We start from the raw sequence: 16,567 nt of genomic DNA, 5'->3' as shown, positions 1-16,567 counted from the left end.
TTGAAATTTTTTTAACAATCTGTTTTTTTTTAGGTCTTGAGAATTTTTTCACCATACTGTATTTTTATTGTGCTTTCAAAATCTTTTTACCATCTAATTTTTTCTTTTAGTATTGATGTTTATAAGTTTTTTTTTTTTTTTTTTTGGAGAATTGATGTTTTTAAACTCTCAAATTTTTTTTCTAAATATCTAGTATTTTTTTCAGGCACTGAGAATTTTTCTTATCATTGGATTTTTTTTCGTACTCTTGGAATCGTTTGAATATTTTGTATTTTTATTAGGCTTTAGGAATTTTTTTCAAAATTTGATATTTTTTATCATGCTCTCAGAATTTTTTTATCATCTATTTTTTTGGGCTTTTAGATTTTTTCTTTTTTAATATCTGATATTTATTGGGCTTTAAAAGTTTTTTTTTAATCATATGGTAATTTTATTGTGTTCTCAAATTTTTTTTACCACCTTATTTTTTAAGGCTCTTAGATGTTTTTTAACATTTGGTACTGTTTTGATCCCTTAATTTTTTTTAAACATCCAATATTTTTTAGGCCTTTAGAATTCTTTTTAACCATCTAATTTTTTTTATTTTTTATTTTTTTGCCATCTCGAAAATTTTTTCAACATCTGGTATTTTTTAGCTTGCCCTCATAATTTTTTTTAACATCGAATTTTTTTTTTTAATCGTGCCCTTGAAATTTTTTTTTACCACTAGGTATATTTTGGACTCTTGGATTTTTTTTTAACCTCTAATTTTTTTTTTTTTTTTGGACTCTCATAGTTTTTTCTAAATTTTTTAAATAGAAAAATATGAAAAATAAATTAACAAATCAGATGTGGGGGTCACATGTGTTATACATGATCCGTATTTGACGATTTCCGTCAATTTTTAAGAATTTTAAAAACAGAGTATCAATATGAGTCTATGACAAAATTGATTTTAGTATTCCAAAACGAAATTAGATGATTTTTAAGAGTATCGAAATGCAATTATTCCTAAAAATTATTTTAAAAAACATTACCACCCCTAATACTTAAATCATTCCTAAGACATGAACACAACTGTTCATAATCATATTGGCATAATTCAATTTAATATAAAGGAAGCGAAAAAAACAAAAAAAAACTCAATTTAATATAAATAAATATCATAAGACAATCTGTCTGAAAAAAGGGATTTGTTATTAGATGTAACATCAGAATTTGCGTCAACTTTAATGCCAACTTGCAAGTGTATAATAATCAGATAAAATAGCTATCAGTTCAGAATATTGGACAGGAAGGAGAAAGGTGCTATGTTCTCATCCGTTTTTAAAAATATGGATTATTACTTAAATAAATATATATTCTTGCTTCAATATGGTTATTGTTAAATTGGTAGTCACCATCAAGCATCAAAAGCAATCAAGATTATTAACCCAAAAAAAATAAAACAAGATATATATATATATATATATATATAAATATCTGTGACATTAAACACTTTCTAGATGTAAAGCAACGTATGAAATGACCAAGGAATACCTTTTTCTGACCGTATTCATATTGATCCATTTTTACAACTCCAAGAATGAACAGTACCAATCTCCGAAGAAAAGCACGGCAACATTCCCTTAATGACAAGCAAATAGACAAGGGAGAGGTGAAAAAAAACAATAAAAACACATGGCCAACCCACAAAGAATTGTCTGATTTTGAAGTATTTCAGGCAAAGGTGAGTCATGTGCATACTCAGTTCAGACATTACAGGTACAAAAAATAAAGGGTTGGGACCCACCATGGAATTTTGGTAAGACTGATCAAATGAATACCCATTAATAAAAAGAACCAATAAAAAAACAAAAAAAAAAAGGCGCCCACCTTGCACTGTTACCAAGAATCCAAGTCCAGACTCGTAGGTTCTGTTATTTATTTTTGTTGTCCTTGCTCTTAGATATTTTCCAAGCTCAAATGGAGATTCCCAAGTCCCAACATGTACGTGGTAGTTCTTTGGATAGTTCAGACTTTCTTGTGGGTAAAAACCAGTCATAATTATATATACCTTATAAAAGGAAAAATTGCACACGTCATTGAAATTTCACCACAAAAAAAGAAGAAGAGAATTTTCGTTGTATCCAATTTTTTGAAGTTTTTATCTTCATTATTTGCATTAATTTCATAGTCCTTGAGCGGTATTTTTTCAAAAGCAAAGGCTGATTTTCTGGTAGAGTACTTTGTATAAAGAACAGCCTTTTGAACACATGAGTTTACTTGCATTACAAGTATATGCGTATGAATGCTACTAAACAAAAGTATCTTAGACTTCAAAAGCATCAAACTTAGTTTTGTTTTGAGATTAATCAGTTTCACAATCACAAAAGAAGGGGAAATAATAATGAAAATATTTTTTCATATAATAAGTTTATGCCTTATGGTGGAGCTTTCTAGCACAACTCATTTTGCGGCACGAGCCAATGATGGATCTCAAAAGTGCAATCGTGGAAACAAATACCGACATATAGCACAAGTCCATGTCCTTATGAAGACAGTACCTGTACAAAGCACAATAATGATCCATTTTACATTTACAAGATTGCATCTGACTTCCAAGAGGGTGTTTTTGTACCTTCCATGTTACCGAATTATATGAATTTGTAAAGGATATGATACGTCTCTTTGCAATCATATATATATGAAAATAAATAAATAGTTTTTTTTATTATTATTTTTTTTCATTTTGAATGCAAAATAGTATGTTTTCTTTTCTTTTTCCTTTTGCTCTGTTAAGAGGAATATAAACCATGTTTTCAGCAGCAGTAGTGGTAGCCTTCCTAAAAAGGGAAAGGAGGCAAAGCAATGCACAATCAGAGGATCAACTATAGCAAAGAGGATTTCAGGACCATCTTCAATTATTCTATCTTGACAAGAAGAAGAAAACATTTTACACTGGGATGTGGAATGGAACGCACGACTCTTTACGCTGCTCGAATAAAACAACCATACAGAGTAAATGCTACACACCATGCCCATATTGATGATCCTGAGTCAAAAAGAGGAAAAGTACTGCTATTTCATTTTTGATATACAAAGGGAAATTTATACATACATGCTCTACAGGTTTGCTTGTGTAACAAATGACCGCATACATACAAAGAAAAAAAAAAAATTACTTATCTATACTCAATATCATATTTAGTTTACAAATAGGTTAAGGCTTATCGTTTTGAGCCCTCGATGACACATTTACAGATTTATCAGCCTGGGCTGCCTGAACTTGAGGCCCTTCAGAGTTACTAAACATCTTTTTAATAGCTTCTTCCTTCTTATCAACGAAATCGATAAAGTTAAAAAGGGCCTCAGAACATTGACCACTTGATAAAACTGTGGGTAAAGCAGGAGATTCGTTTACCTGCGGATGGTGTACCTGCTGACGTTTGTAACGTACAAATAGGTAAACCATTCGTAGCAGAAATATTATAAAGGCAACAAGACTAAAGGCACCACATAATAGATAAAGACCCCAGAAGCTAATCAATCTGAGTTGGTTAGTGTCAGAGTCCGACGTCACTTTGTCGGGACAGCCCATCTCACAAAACCATTTTGTTTGGATATTCTGAAGCTGTCCAGTCTCAGAGAGTTTCAAGATTGCAGTAGATATGTCAACAGCAAGGGGAGACCCTCTTTGAAAAGCCTGATTTATAGGACAACAATCTAAATAAGAGAAGGCAAGAAATAGTAAACATAATGTTTCATGATTTCCACTTAAATTTGTAGCTGTGTTATCATCTTAGCAAGCAATCATGTTTTGCTCATAATAAAAGTACAAGATAAAGTCATGCATTCAATTGCACAAACAAGAAAAGTTCCACTAAAACAAAATTTGATGTTAGAAGAAAATATAAGAAAACATACCACTATTGATACTTTCCAACAATTTCTAGCTCTATCCTAACGGTAAATAAAGAAAAAAATTGCATCCATTTATAGTAATATGCAATCTTAACCAATATAAAAAAATTTCAAACAGCATGCATATAGATATGGAAGTCATATGTTGACCCAAAAGCCAAAAATAATTAATGAAATGTAATATGTCATAGAAAGTATTTCTGACTGCATCTCACTGCTTAAATTGCAACCTAAAAAATGTCAAGCAATAACGTACTTGCATATATGCTAATGAAGGCATTAGATATCGTTCAGGGTCAAAAAAGGCATCATCTTTTATGTCATGATTATTCTCAACCTCCTGTTTTATTCTTAGAAGATTTCACTATACTTCCTTTCAATATGATTGTCTCGTATTGTGATTTTATTTCCTTGACAATTTCTTTTTATTTATTTTTTATTATTATTATTATTTTTTCTTGCAGAGAGGTTAAAATGATCAGTTATCATAGGTATAACAACCATCATAATGAATCATATAAGAGAAATCTATTGCTAGTTGTTTTAGAGATACTTACAAACCCCCATCCACCCCTGGTAAATGGTTGTCCAATAATCCCAAAATCAGTATGCTTTGACAGAAATGCGTTAACATATGGAAGCTCATCTATAATAGCAGCCACCCCTCCACCAGATGGCCCTTGCTGCAGTGCTTTTTCAAACTCTTCTGGGGAGCCTAAAGAAACAAGTCTTGACCTGGATATGAAAAGGTTCTCAACCAGATAGTTATAAGTAAAGGAGCCTGTTTGGTACCCTATAGGCAAATTACTTGCAATCAAACTATCAAGTCCTGTGATGGGTGATGAAAGTTGCTGAACTGTAAGGATTGAACTCAAGCTCGCCGTATAGCTTGATGTGATGACCATTAATATGAAAAGCCATACCACCATCACCATCCGCCCAAGTGGGCTCACAGTGTTTTCTTCTGTGATAAGGTGAAGACAAAACTTGATGAGTTCAAAAAAAACTGCCATAATTTACTCAATGACTGAAGTAATGATAGAACGAAGATAGTAAACTACATGCTGATTTCTTTTATTCATTTGAGAAGACTTCAATATTTTATGAGATACAAATGTCAAACATTCAAGAACATAGAATTATGGACAATTATGGCAATCATCAGCTTAAGAAAAAGACATCCAAGTTTAGGCCGCCTTGTATAAATTCAAAAGTTTTTGAAACATGTGACTATGTTCATTAAGATGATCTAATGTGCAAAAAAATACAACAGCTGAATTTACATATGAAGAGTTTTGCGGCTTTGAAATAAGAATGAAATGTAAGAAAATCACATAGTGTGGATTCCAATTTTTGGGATTTAGATAACTGATGTATCACAACAATAAGATCAACTTAAGCAGTTAAACCAGCTTAATATTACTCACATTAATAACTTTATCAAAGAAAGAAAGAGATGGCAAATAAATATAAATTGTTGTGGCCAAAGTTTTCCTTACGATTTCTCTTGAACAGTGTTGAGAAGCTAAACCTGCAATACAAAATCATTGAACAAAGTTAAAGGCAACTCCCATGCAATGGATGGTTCTTTAATTGCAAAATTAAACTTCCATCCAATTAGCAAAAAAATACAAAGAATTTTAGAAATCCTGCATTAATAACAAGCAAGATCACACTCAAGAGAAAAAATTATGTTGGATTTTAAACAAAAGTAAAACTTACAGAAACATCGTAATGAGCTGCCTTTTAGGTGGACCACGAAAATCATCATTGACCCGATGCTCAAGAATCCAGATAACAACTGCAATAACTACAAAAGAAGCTGCAGTGACACACCACATCTCCAATGTAAAAGGTCTGAGAAACACCCAAGCACTTGGCTTTGCATTGTTGGTTGGTGCCACTATCACAAGACCAGTGGAAATATAAGGCTGAGAAAAATCCGCAATCATTGTCCGGTTTTTCACAATTGCAATGTCTCCAACAGCAGCATCGAATACCTAAACCAAATTTATATTAGAAAGTCCGTGGATCAAACTCTTTCTTCTACTAAGTATACCTGACATAGAAGCAAGATTTGGAGTATAACCTACCACCGTATAATAGAAGCAAGATTTGGAGTATAACCTACCACCGTATAATCTCAATCTTAACAGTCTACCAAGAAAAGATTATCATAACCATGCACCCCATAGTTATTCCCTCTGTTCTTTGTTTTTTTTCTTTTCAAAGTGTCACAACCATGTGCAGCATATTATCTAACCATGCAAATGAATGGCATATATACAATGTATCATTAATTGAACATTTTACTATATTTGGCCAGACATAGGGGCAAGCATGTGTTTGTTGTAAGTGATATTTATTGCATGTCTACCATACATTGGTAGGCTATTTCACCTTACCTAGGTTCCTACTATTTCTAAAATCAACGAATTTTACTTACATTATCTGCAACCATTTTCACGAACTGATCGTAATTAGGATTGGACCGGCCATCCCCAAAAGACACAAATTTGTAAGGAATATCATATGGGACTAACTTCCTTGCTTCCAAGAACACATCAATACAGTATCCTTGAAATGTATGGTTGCTGTATTCTGTAACAAATTCAATAAAACTTGCTCTCTTTGGCACTCCAATTCTTAAAGGTTTGTCATTGTTTGCAATCACCCAACCACGTGGCTTTTCCACCTTTCCACCAGGCCAAGTAACATTGAGAAGCTTCTGATCTAGTGGCGAATAACTTTGCTTTTTCCCTTTTAAAGTTTCTGGGGCAGAAACTGAAAATCCTGTATTATTAGTCCAGAAACCAACTGTATGAATAATCATCTTGTCAATATTGATCACTTCATAGCCACCACCAATGATGTTACGGTCTTGATCAAATCGAACATGACCTGTCAAACCATTGAAGTTTGACTCTAATAATTTCCTAAGAAGAAGAGATCCCCCATCAAAGACTTTGAGCTTCCCTAGCTGAATTTCAGAGTCATTAGTCTCAACTAGTTTTTCATTATAAGAGAATGACATATTTCCGGATTCCTTTATAAAATTATCAATTGCATTTGCAGCTGTCCAAACTGTATCATAAGCATATAGTCCATAGGTATTCAAACCAGAGCTTACTGAACCTTTCTGCAGCATTCTTTTCCACCTAGACACAAAAGCCCGCTTCTGGCTGGAATCTGGAATATGTTGACGTAGTACAACGACACCTTGAAGGACACCAAGTGAGGTTGGATTGATTGGAGATAATGAATCTATAGTAGAAGAAAGCCAGTCTGTGGCAAACCACACATAATCACTGGTCATCATTTGAAGTTTTTGGGCAATGGCAAAGACTCTCAAGCTGGGGTCAGGATTGACATGAACAACATAAACACGAGGCCCAAGTAGCTTGGATTTATTGAGCACATCAGTGATCTCACTTGGATTTAGTTGGATAGAAAGAGGCAATTTGTAGGCCATTCTCAATCTGTTCTTCTCAAGTTCATCCTCAAAAGCAAATATGCCATTCCTCCCATGATCATCATCCTCATATATCACAATCACCTCTTTCCACCCATAAAATTCTATCAGATTAGCCATCGCAGCCATTTGGTAGGCATCACTTTGTGTTGTTCGGACAAAGAAAGGGAATTGGAGGGCAGACAGAGTAGGATCACTTGCCGCATATGAGATAAGAGGAACTTGGAGACCATTAGCAATTTCAGAAATCATATGAGCCATTGAGGAGGACTGTGGGCCAATTATGGCCACTACTCCTTCCTCAAGTACCTGAAAAGCTGCCGCATAAATTTGTGCAATCAATACTATTGTTGCTATAACTCCAATTCTATAGGTCAGAAATTGTATACAAATCTTTGGAAAAGGCACAAAGCACGAAAATACAATCAACAAAAGGCTAATACATATAAGCTCGTCAAACAAATGCTGCACATTGCAAGACTAAGAGGATTACAATCTTACAAGGAGTTGAGCTGCAACTACAGAGCTCATGGATGGTAATGCTAGTAAGGAACGTCATTATCGGTCCAAGCTCATGGAGGGTAATGCTATTAAGAATCACAGATTTTTCCCAATGTATTAACACAATTTTGAACCAACCGCATAAAATGCATTGTTTTTTTGTGTTCTAAAAATCAGTAATTTCCACATAATATGGCATCCTTAGGTAACTGGTATTTGACTTAAATATAAAATTGAAAAAAAAAAACTATATTTTAACACACTCCAGACAGTACAAACACAATATATTGAAAATATACCAGTAGGAATTTGACAATTTCCTACTTATCAGATAATATATGTATAACCAATTAAATTACTAAACGGAAAATTGAGAAAAAAATAATAAAAGATAATAATTTCTAACAGAAAACGCCGTTCATTCACAACAAAAAGAACAAAGAGGTACCTCCAACGGAACCCAAGAAGACGCTAGAATTTGTATCTTCCTCAACTAGCTTCAGTTTTGTTCCATTAAGTATTCTTGGATCCTCATTAACATCAGAGACTGCAGCTTCGATTGCAGCCTTTGCAACTTTGCCTACAACCGAATTAAAAGTAAAAACCGCTCCAATACGCACACTCGTCGGCTTTTGGCAGTAAACAAAACCAGCAAAAGATAGCCATGCCAAAGCAAACAGTTGTACAACAGCAAAAAGCCTCGTATTTGTAGAAATAATAATAAACCCACCACCATAATTCTTCATAATGAAGTCTCAAACTTGTTAAAAAAAAAAAAAAAAGGGTTTAAGAGCTTCAAATTAAAGCAGGGTTTTAATAGTGTTTTGAGTACAGAATCATAGATTTTCCTAATAGTTTTGAATGGATAGGAAAACTTCAACCGTGGAATTTCTAGAATGGTGCCAAAAGATATATATGATTGTTACCCCAAAAGCAAAAAAGGTGTACTTCTATTTCCTCTGTTTCCTGCAAAACCAACCACCACCCAGTTGAGAAGGAAGCTTTGGTTTGAGAACAATAGCTTCCATGGCGATGAAATCAAAGAGAAAACAGCAATCAGAGGTTACCCAGAAGAGCTTTCGAAACCAAAAAGATTGGGGGGCTCACAAAAGCCAGAACTGAAACTGATCCACAGGCAGGACTCCATTAGTCTTAGCAGAGTTTAGGAGATATTGGGTTTTGGTGGATAAACATAGAAAATCCACAAAAAAAAGATTTTTGGAAGTGAGACTTTGGGATTGTAACTGTGGAAATCATTTTTCATGGTGAAAACGAGAATCACATTTTTGAAAGATAACCAGCAAGAAAGGAAATTGAATACGTTTTTTTTTCTTTCTCCCACTTGCATGTCATATATTCTCAGACTATCCTGGTTGTCGTCTTTTCTCTTTGTTTTTTAATTGTTATCGGCCATAAATATTTTTTGGATAACTAGACAATCTAACAAGCTCACTACCCAAAAAACTATATACATATATATATATATATATATATATATATATATATTTACATATTAAAAAATAATAATATTAATCAAATTATTACATCGGATTAGATTTACTTTAACAATTAAAAAATTAAAAATTATATTATTTAATAATGTGGGAGCTAATAAATTTTATTGTGGTGGGATCCACAATTGAAAAATACCAATTGCATTTCCTATATCAAATGTGACATCAAAAATATAATTAATTTTTTTTTTGTAATATGCCATTGAAGAACATATAAACCACAACTATATTATTTCTTGGCGTTATAATGTAAAAATACAATCTTATTAAAGATGCTTTACCTGTTCTATACAAATTTTCATTTTAAGAAATTATTAAAAAACAAAACTCAACATAACAATAACAATACTATTAAAGATGCTTTATCTATTGTATAAAAATTTTCATTTTAAGAAATTATTAAAAAAAAAAAAAAAACTCAACATAGATGTATCATGTCCCTCCTCGGCGAGCAGCTCATCTGATTACCAATTGTGAACATGCTAGCATGAAACTTTGACAATAAATCTGAAGTGGGTACACAAAATATGATTAATCTTACATACTACTTTTTTTTGTTTTGGTGAATAAAAAAATTGCATACCTTTTCAACAAAATTTCAAAAGATCTCACGAGTGAGTTGTATGTTTTTAGTATTTATCGAAAAATAAAAAATAAAAATTCTCTATCAACTTTCATATGGCTCAAGAATCTGTTTGGTAGGTGAAGAATATATTTGGTATACCATATATAAGAATATAAAAAGAATTTTTGACTATAGAATTTCTTTTTATATATAAAAAAAAAATTTATTGAAAAACTATTGAATATTTTATTGTCAGTTTAAAAAATATTTTTAAAATTTTATTTAATATTTTTTTGGACTTTCCGTATAAGTTCAAAATGAATTTTTTAAGAAATATAAAATTTTTAACTTTTCTATTTTAGCATAAAAAGTTTTTTTATCAAGAAATATTTATTGATTTTTAATCAAATACATATTTTATAAACCAAAAAAATTATGATAACTAATAAATATTTATTGTCCAAAATTAAACCATACTAGACAGGACCGTATGAATGGCCGTAATGTGGTTATCACATTTGCTGTGAAAAATTTTACCAAACAAGTGTTTAAAGCTCTGTTAAGGAAAAAAAAAAAATTAAATAATATTTTCTTTCATAAAAAAAGGTATTTTAATTTGCATTGGTGCTTGTAATTAATAACAACTTTGAGCAACCTTGTTTTGTTTTTGTCTTTGGAAAAAGAAAAGAAAAGCAAGCCACTGTAATTGAAGTCCTTCCATTTTAGTAGAGTGGGTCCAATCCTCGATCAATTTGACATTGGCTGGGGGATGATTCGAGTCCTAATAAATTCAGAACATAATAATTTCACAAATAAAATGACATAAATAATCAAGTTGGCAAAGATGATATTTTTTTATTTTTTTCCATCCAAATTCAAATCAATGGCAAATCAATAAATTTATTAATTATAAAAAACAAATGATAATAATTTCATAGATAAGGGGGCAAAGGTATCCTATGAGACACAAACATGGTATAGGTGATGTGACCTTTTTTTTTTTATTACTTATATGGAGTTATGGACCAGATTCATTTTCTCTTTTTAATATCTCTATTTTCTTTTTAAATAAAAATAAAAATAATTTTTTTAAGGGAAAAAAAAAGAAAAAAAAAGTATTATGGTTCTGTCCGAGTTTACGTGGTAAAAAAATTAAAAGATATTAAAATTTAGGTGACAAGGTTTCTGAGAGATAAAGGGCGGCTTACTTTCATTAACCAAGCTGAAATATAGCTTCAGATATTTACAACAATATTGGGCAAATTGGCAATCTGCCTCACTGAAGATAACGATTAAGCTTTTATACCAGCTATTACAAATCCAAAACGTGCTCGTTTTAACTTTTAAGTAACAGCCACGAACAGGTAGGATAGAGACAATCCCAACTAAACTACAAGCCACGAGTATTTTGGACAGCTACTCATGACACATGACATAACAGACACATATAAGCTTAGCTTTAATGAAACCGTGGCTTCAAAACTTGGCACGAGATAATCTAAAACGGTAACAAATTAACAACTTGAACCTTTACGTCGTCGTTTTCAGGCTTAACCCACTGAAATTTTTCTCCCTTGACACTGCATGATTGTAAGTCCAATTTCAATACCCTGATATATATATATATATATATATATTTTACTTCCCTTGCAAGAAAGAAGACGGTTTGGTGTTGAGTGCATTTCTTAGTTTGTACAATTTTGTTAATGTTTCTAATTATTAGGAAATAATATTATGTAAACGGTGAAATCCAGATCAAACTGTAGTTATCAAACGGCGGTTTGCATTAATTATTATATGACTTTAGAAGTAAAAATGTTGTGAGATGCAATTTAAAAAATAATATATATCTATCTAATATGGTAAAAGTTATTTTAGATGGGTTCTTAGCTGGAAGATTCTAATATGTTAGCTGATCAAACAGCTAAATTAGCTCTTATTAGTGGTAAGGTTGTCGTCGATGTTGAGGATTTTTTGTTTTGCTTCCCTCCCAAGGTACATTTTGGATGTTTTTGCGACAGAGAAGCTTGGCTCTTGTCTTGGCATGTAGCTTTCTCTGTGGTGTCGTTTTGGTGTTTTTTTCTTAATGATTTTTGCTATAAACAAAATGATTAAACATTTCGTTGAAGACACTAAAAAGTCAAATCGCTTTCTGTTTTGTGTTAGTGCATAAATAAATCAATTAACACCTTGTCTACATGGCTCCAATTTCGCTATCAAACAAATGACCCATAAGCGATGATTTTGATTGGAATAAAAGTTGACTAGTAAAATAAAAAAAGGCCACTTTTGTAAAGCACTTGCATACACTGGCCGCATAAAGATAATATTTATATATTATAAATAAATAAAAATGTATAAAAATGAGGTTGGACATGGCCATAATTGATAAAGGCAAAATAGTTAAGGAAAGTCGCCGGCAGGAATCTTTGGATTAAATAATAATTTGATGTTGTGTTTTGGTATAAATTCCTAATGGCGCATTCACAATCAGAGTCATATAGCACCATAGAATCTCAGATTGTGAGTGAAAAGTTTTTGTTGCTTTAAAGCTTTGTGATCTAGAATGCTTTTTTAGTTCAGACTGAAATCTAAGCTAACAAGTATCAAACAATGAGAATTGAAAAGCATAAGTGTATGATATATATATATATATATATATAGTCTCAGGTCCACTACAAATTAATGTATTCTCGTGAATTGTCAATTATTCGACCAAGGAGGACCACAAACTGAAGGAGATGATAGATCACCATCATACATGATTATGATGCATCCCTTTCAAAGGAGACAAAACATAATGCTGGCTTTCTACTCTCCACCAGCCAAGCCATTTGAGCATTTCAACCAAAACAATAAATAAATAAATAAAAACTAAGCCATTTGCGATCCAAAAAATTCCTAACCCTATGCATGATTAAGATTTTGGGCTACAATTGCCCAGTGTACATACTGGGCCTTTATCAAAGCAAGCCTAGGCCCATTTATATGAACTCTTGTATTTTCTTCATTTTAATTTTTATATTTACTCTTTTTAGGTAAATTTTAATATTTACTTTTTTTTATCAATTTTTTTATTTTCTTTTTATTTGTATAATTTTGATTTTTAATTTTAATTTTCAAAGTTTTTTCTGTGTTTACTTTTTTTTTTAAAAATATTTTTATATGTTTGTTTGGTAATTTTAAGGCTTTTTTTTTTTTTTTTTAGTTTTTAATTTGTTTCTTTCAAAATTGTTAGGCTCCCTCCACATTAAGGCCCACTAGCCCATAAAAGTTTCAATTTACTTATAGTCAAGTCCGCGTTTCTCTCTTCAACCCAAATGGGTCACAAGAAACTCAAGTCTTGGACTTGAGCCGAGTCGGGTGGTCCAATTAAAGCATAAGCGCAATTCCCGGACAATGTTGCCTAATGCCCATCTAAATTGATGTCTAACCATCCATACATATTTTTTTATTATTTTTTATTTACTCATATATTTTTTTATTATTATTTCAATTATATCCTTATTAATAATTTATCCGCCATATTCAATCTCTCTCTCTCTCTCCACCTTTTTTTTACTACCTTACTACAACTCTCAACTGTTCTTTCACCGGACCAAAATATCTGTTATTCAATATAATAATTAAAAAAAATTCTACGGACAAACGGATGAAATACTAAAAAGGAAAAGATATCACATGCATAAATTAACAAGGAAATTACCAAAAAGCTATTGGTAACATCGATAAGTGCTATCAATAATTTTATAAAAAAATATATTGGTTTTCGAAAAAGTTATCAATAGATGCTATTACGATTATTGATAGGGTATTGATAATTTTGTCTATATAATTATTTTTTTAAAAAAATTAAAAAATTAATAATTATTATTATTATTATTTTATATTTTTTATGTTATTTTGATCTATTTCTTAAGTTGTGATTCAATGTACTAATACAATTTCTATGATGGCATGTACAACACAAATACTTAAAATACAATATAAAATACTATAAAGAAAATAATTATCACATGTACAAATTAGCAAAACAATTATCGAAAGGTATATCAAGAATATCGATAGATATTAAAGGTTTATGAGAGGAACTACATATACGGTACACATGCATGTGTATAAAGAGTTTGATATTCCTAAATGATTATTATTAGGACTGCAATTTGATCTTGGTTTATAAATTTAATATTTTTTTATCTTAATCGAATATGTTTGTTAATAGCTAGCAACTATTTTTCTAGGGGTAATTATTCTTAAATTTTAACATATTTTATTATCATTAAATAGGTACCATCGTTAATTTTTTTTTTTTTCATTTTGTTTTCATTCATTCCTTAAGTTTTGTAATACATAATATAAAAATAATTGTAATACTATATATAGTATTATTATATAAAAAAAGAATACCATAAAAAATTTACATAAATGTGTATCGAGAATATTGATAAATGCCATAGCAATTTTCCAACAAGTATGTTATTTTTTAAAAAAATTACCAACAGAAGCTAGCGTGATTATTGACGGAGTATTGATAATTTCAGTTGGACAATTTTTTTTTGTTAATGGATTAATTTGTCTTTTTTCCTTTTTGTTTTTATTTGTTCCTTAAGCTGCATTGAATAAATATATAAGTACAAATTCTATAATATTATACATACTATAAAGCAGTTGAGATTATTGTTACATTTAATTATCTCATCCTTGCTGTGAAAGTCATTATACCTACTTGTATAGATGTATAAACATATATAATGTGTTTCTTAAATGGTTAAGTTAATACATTTTGAGAAATTCTTAAATCCCTATTCAACGACAATCTATTGTAATAAAATTAAAGTCCATGATAAGAAATCTATTAGCACCACAAATAATTGTAGATGTAAATAGTTAAAAAGTATAGCTTATTAATAATTTTAATATGTATGCTTATGCATAAAATAAGTATCTAAACCATATTATTGTCTCTTATTAATAATTTGAGTTTATATGAGTATGCATAAATTAAGTATCCAGACCATGTTAAATATATAGCTTATTAATAATTTGAATAGCATGATTTGCATGTCATGATACTTATTCTTATATACATGTTTTTTTGAAAAGTTAGAAAAAGTTATATCCTAACTTTTCATCTGCTATATCAATATATTACGAGTCCAAAATAATCTTTTAGTTTCGTAGCAATTCATTACATCAAGTTTTTGACACATTTTCTTATTTATTTGGTCTGCTTCATCAATTTCCTTCCATCATAACCCTTCTATTATTATTGTCTTGCAATTATTTCAGGACATTTGAGCTCTACACTATCAGGACCAGCATACACAATCGGATCTACATTATTTCAGGGTCTTTAACCTCAAAGTTAGCTTGTCTATAAGTAAACCATCATTTTTCATGAATATCACTAAACGTACAGAAAAGGATTGTGGTTTCTTACTAGCATTAAAATTACTAGAATGTCAACATGTCTCCAAGGAAACTATCATCTCATAGCAGCATCAGGTTTCTTATTAGCATCAATCGCAAAGTGACATCTCACAGAACATGATCTTCACTCTTGTGCAGAGTGAACAAGCAAGTCAAAAACATAAAGTTAAACATGAGTAATAATTGTGAAATTATATGTGTCAAAAAACTCCTGATCTTACTCTCCTAAATTGAATTTCCTTTGTAACCAAAATGTTGAGTTAGATGGAGAGATTGAATTGGAAAACCCATCATCGTTTTCTTATCTTTTTTTTTTTTTTTTGGGTATGTTTTTATTTTTTATGAAAAAAAAAAAAAATAAATAAAGGCACTCCTATGCTTTTTCTTAAAAAAAAAAAAGGCTTAAAATACTGAAGTTCATATAGAACTGCTACACCTTTCTAAGTTTTACATATTTTCAGAAAGTAAATGGATGTACATGTGCAAGTAATGATAGACAAGCACACTTTGTACTAACTCTAAAGTTGAGTGTTGATGGAAGAATCATAAGGAGGCAAATTTAAATTTAAAGTTTAAAAGAAAATAAAAAACAAAACAAAACAAAAAGGAATACTAGTGCCATACGTTAAACTGCAAATCCTATTTGGAATAGATGTGAAGGGTAACCAACAATTAGGGCTGTTCATCGATCGATTCTGGTCGGTTTCGATCGGTGAACAAATTTATTCGGCCGGTCAGTTAATTTGCCGACGATGTTTTTCAGGCTATGGAAAACCGATTGAAGCCGATCAAGTATCAACCGGTCAGTTTCGGTTAGAATCAAAACTCAGTAAAGTGGCATGAGAAAGAGTAGAGAAAGAGCAGAGAAAGCTCATAAGAGTAGAGAAAGAGCAGAGAAAGCTCATATTTCCAGACATATTTTTTTCCTATTATTGTCACTAGTATATCGATAATGGAGACAAGAGAAGGACTTGCAGAGGACGGTTATCAATTCATTGTATATTTTACTTAAAAATTGATTTCTTGCTATTACACATGGGTTTTTACACAGTCAAGTCAAAGGCCATGTTTAGATATTTATAGATCTAAAATCATATCCTTACGAGTGGCAAAATATCAAACATACATTAAAAATTATTAACTTTAGTTAAGTTACTCAAACAAACTCATGGTAACTTAGTTGCAATCAACTTTCAGCATCTA

At 30.9% G+C, this 16,567-nt stretch overlaps 1 protein-coding gene across 2 annotated transcripts; it reads right to left on the bottom strand.

Annotated features, from left to right (window-relative positions):
* Positions 1-3,014: 3,014 nt before the first annotated feature.
* Positions 3,015-9,296, bottom strand: LOC112488885 (glutamate receptor 3.7). Of its 2 annotated transcripts, XM_060816373.1 has the most exons (7): positions 8,923-9,296; positions 8,304-8,821; positions 6,329-7,671; positions 5,605-5,882; positions 5,382-5,413; positions 4,440-4,846; positions 3,015-3,664 (listed from the first exon to the last, which is right to left on the bottom strand). In XM_060816373.1, the coding sequence occupies exons 2-7, from the start codon at positions 8,599-8,601 to the stop codon at positions 3,182-3,184; spliced, it is 2,841 nt and encodes a 946-aa protein (XP_060672356.1). In that variant the 5' UTR covers positions 8,602-8,821; positions 8,923-9,296; the 3' UTR covers positions 3,015-3,181. The 2 variants fall into 2 exon arrangements, with proteins under 2 accessions (XP_060672356.1, XP_060672354.1); XM_060816371.1 differs by having other exon boundaries at positions 8,304-9,296.
* Between the last annotated feature and the right edge of the window lie 7,271 nt (positions 9,297-16,567).

This window comes from Ziziphus jujuba, chromosome 4 (genome assembly GCF_031755915.1).
Source record: "Ziziphus jujuba cultivar Dongzao chromosome 4, ASM3175591v1".
Lineage (NCBI taxonomy): Eukaryota > Viridiplantae > Streptophyta > Magnoliopsida > Rosales > Rhamnaceae > Ziziphus > Ziziphus jujuba.
Note: the sequence above shows the minus strand (reverse complement) of the source record. Positions and strands in the feature narration are given on the sequence as shown.